This window comes from Arachis duranensis, chromosome 6, assembly GCF_000817695.3.
Source record: "Arachis duranensis cultivar V14167 chromosome 6, aradu.V14167.gnm2.J7QH, whole genome shotgun sequence".
Taxonomy (NCBI): Eukaryota; Viridiplantae; Streptophyta; class Magnoliopsida; order Fabales; family Fabaceae; genus Arachis; species Arachis duranensis.
The window spans coordinates 104,571,705-104,574,792 of NC_029777.3; the positions used below are offsets into that span (position 1 = coordinate 104,571,705).

At 38.4% G+C, this 3,088-nt stretch overlaps 1 protein-coding gene across 1 annotated transcript; it reads right to left on the reverse strand.

Annotated features, from left to right (window-relative positions):
• Positions 1-1,869: 1,869 nt before the first annotated feature.
• On the reverse strand, positions 1,870-2,478 carry LOC107495265 (uncharacterized). The gene has a single exon (XM_016116374.1). It carries the CDS (start codon positions 2,476-2,478, stop codon positions 1,870-1,872), a length of 609 nt encoding a protein of 202 aa, XP_015971860.1.
• Positions 2,479-3,088: the final 610 nt, after the last annotated feature.

The window sequence follows — 3,088 nt, forward strand, 5'->3', positions numbered from 1 at the left end:
ATGAGCACCATATACCAAACAGAAAGTACAATGAAATTTATTTTTCAATAGGACTCCTTCAACACATAATCATCTCTCCCCTTTGTAACAATTATTCATTCTAAACAGCATGACTTCCCATATTAACAACAGGTCTCCGGACGTGCCTTTCGATCTTACATACTCCCACCCCACAGCCTCACTCCTCCAAATACGTACTGCATTAAACTTATTCATAACTTGCATTTTAGACTCAACCAAACCTAACATATTCAGTTTTTGTTTTTTTAGTTCTTTTATCATACTCAATTTTTTAACTCCCCTAACTCCCTAATATTTCAAAAGCTAAAAATCATTTTAAAATTTTGTTACACATCTTTTTTAATTTTTTCGGTCTATATCTTCGTGTTTTTTCTTTTTGCTTTGCTAATCTTATCTTTTGAGTTAGTACTTCATTCCATTCTTATAAAATCTCCATTATATATCATCTTTATTATACTGCTGCTCCAGATTCAACTGCCAATTTTCATGCCCTTATATTTTTTAGCATCTGCTCTTCTCTTTCGAGAGCCTTTCCACCATTGATCACCTGTTGTCCAATGCCAAAATCCACGCTCGCCCCAATCTTGCCACTGCCCTCATTACCCTGTTGTCCAGTGCTAATATCCACGACCGCCCTATTCTCGCCACTGCTCTCATCAAGCCTTGCAACAACCAAAGTCATACCGTCCTCTAGTGCATATTCACCGTTTTCAAGGATCTCATCCTGAGAGCCTACGACATCCTTCCCCGGCACTGAACCAGTCTCCTTGGTATCTCCGTCGAATCCATCTTTCCTGGAGGGACCGAGTCCTGTCATCGCCGGCGGTGAGTTCTCTGAAGGCATAGGAAGGCGGCCTGTTGGCTCTATTTCGGCCGCACAGTTTCTCGCCACAAAACCTGCGGTGCCGCGATTAACCCAAGCTCTCCTCTTCGATATGGTCATTAGCAGCGCCATCAGCATCCAAGTTCTCCTCTTCGATATGGTCATTAGCAGCTGTACACAACCCAGCAGCATTTGGAGTGCACCCAGCCGGATGGAACCCGACCCGACCCGGACGCATGAGCATGCCTTCCGTTTCCTCATCAACGTGATATGGGCCTGAGTTTGATGAAAAGCAGCCCATTCTCCCTCCTTCAGCACATGTGCTAAACGCTTTTTTATTGGGCCAACAATTAAGCTCGTTTTGGTCAAGTTTTTTCCTCCAAAAGCACCCTTTATTCAGTCCATCAAGAACATAATCCCAATTAACCATTTTCTCTGATTCAACATCATTAACCAAATCATAATATTCCTTAAAATTTGCAATTCCCTCGACAACAGTATCATCCGTTGCCCTTGGAGTTTGAATGTGAATTAATTTGCAATAACTCCATTCATTCAAAATGTTTTCGAGAATTACCAATCTATTGCTATCAACTTTTTCCTCTCTTGGCACCGCCATCATCATCTCAGCCACGGAATTTCTGTTTACTACTGACACTATCAAGCTAACACTGCTTGCACCCAAAATCTCACATGTTTTTGGGGACAAGGTTTACCTACGTCCTCAAGCTTACACTGAGATTCATAACTCTTTTGAATCCATTAGTACTATTTGTGATGTGAATCTACCCGTTGATTATGTATTAAATGTCACATTTTTAAAAGTCTGAATGATTTTTCTTATATTGAATTTTTTTTCGAAATTCTTATCTTAATATGATATATCATATATAGATAAAGTCCATATTTGATATATATCAATGATCTTAGCAACACCAAGTGTTTACATAGAAAAATTTATTATTCTTACATTTATTATGGTAGTAAACTAGTAAGACATAAAACACTAATTTATTATTAGTCAACTAATAAATTTTGAACCAGTAATTAGATATGACCGTAATTATCTGAAGAACTTTGAATATGTCATCAGTGAATTGTGGAAGCGGTGATGGATCCTTGAAATCATCAGTAGTGAAATGGTGAGAAGATGTTGATGATTGATCTTGTCCATGAGACATACATTCATCATTGTCCGCTACAACATCATTTAAATGAAAACTCACACTATTATAATCTTTTGCCTTCAAACTTTGTTGCATGGGGTCAATTTCAGCAAGTGCACCATCCTGAGCAGTGAATTCTTTTAAGCAAAAATTGTAGAGTTCTTTTGCCTTAGGATCAGTGGCTTTTGCAATCAAAGAGTTGAGAAGGTTTACTGTATTTTTAAGCTTTGAACGAAGCACTTCAATTGTGTAGTGTGCTAAGGAATCAACGTCTGCTCTTGCTGCACCACCGGGTATTGAGTTTAGAAGATTTGAACAATATGCAAAAATTTTAGTTTGCTTGCAAATTTCTTCTACTTTCACAATTTTTTGTGCATTGGAAGTTGCATCAAATAAAAGGAAGGCAAAAACCAAGGTTAAAATCAAAGAATATGGTCTGACATTGTTACCATTGAAATGACGAGCCATGGTGTATATATTAATTTCAACGTTTGAGTTTTGTTGCAATTGTTGGGTTTGGTATGAGTTCTTATATATAGTTGTATATAGTTGTTTATTGATTTGGAAAAAGCGTATGATAGGGTACCAAGGTAGGTCTTATGGAAGGTTTTAGAAAAGAGGAGAGTAAGGATCGCATATATTCGGGCAATTAAAGACATGTATGATGGGGCCACAACTAGTGTGAAGACTCAAGGTGGTGTGACAGAGGAATTCCCTATTGGTATAGGATTACACCAGGGATCATCCTTAAGTCCATACCTTTTCACATTAGTCTTGGAAGTACTCACAGAGCACATCCAAGAGCCTGTGCCATGGTGCATGCTTTTTGCCGATGATATTGTCCTTATGGGAGAGTCAAGGGAAGACCTAAATAAGAAGTTGGAGTTATGGAGAGAAGCTCTAGAAGTGTATGGTCTGTGCATAAGCCGTAGCAAGACGGAATATATGGAATGTAAGTTCAGTCTGAGAAGGGAAAACTCCAATACAGAGGTGAAAATTGGAGAGAACACCTTACGAAAAGTTAAAAGTTTTAAGTATCTTGGGTGCATCATACAGGATAATGGAGAGATTGAACATG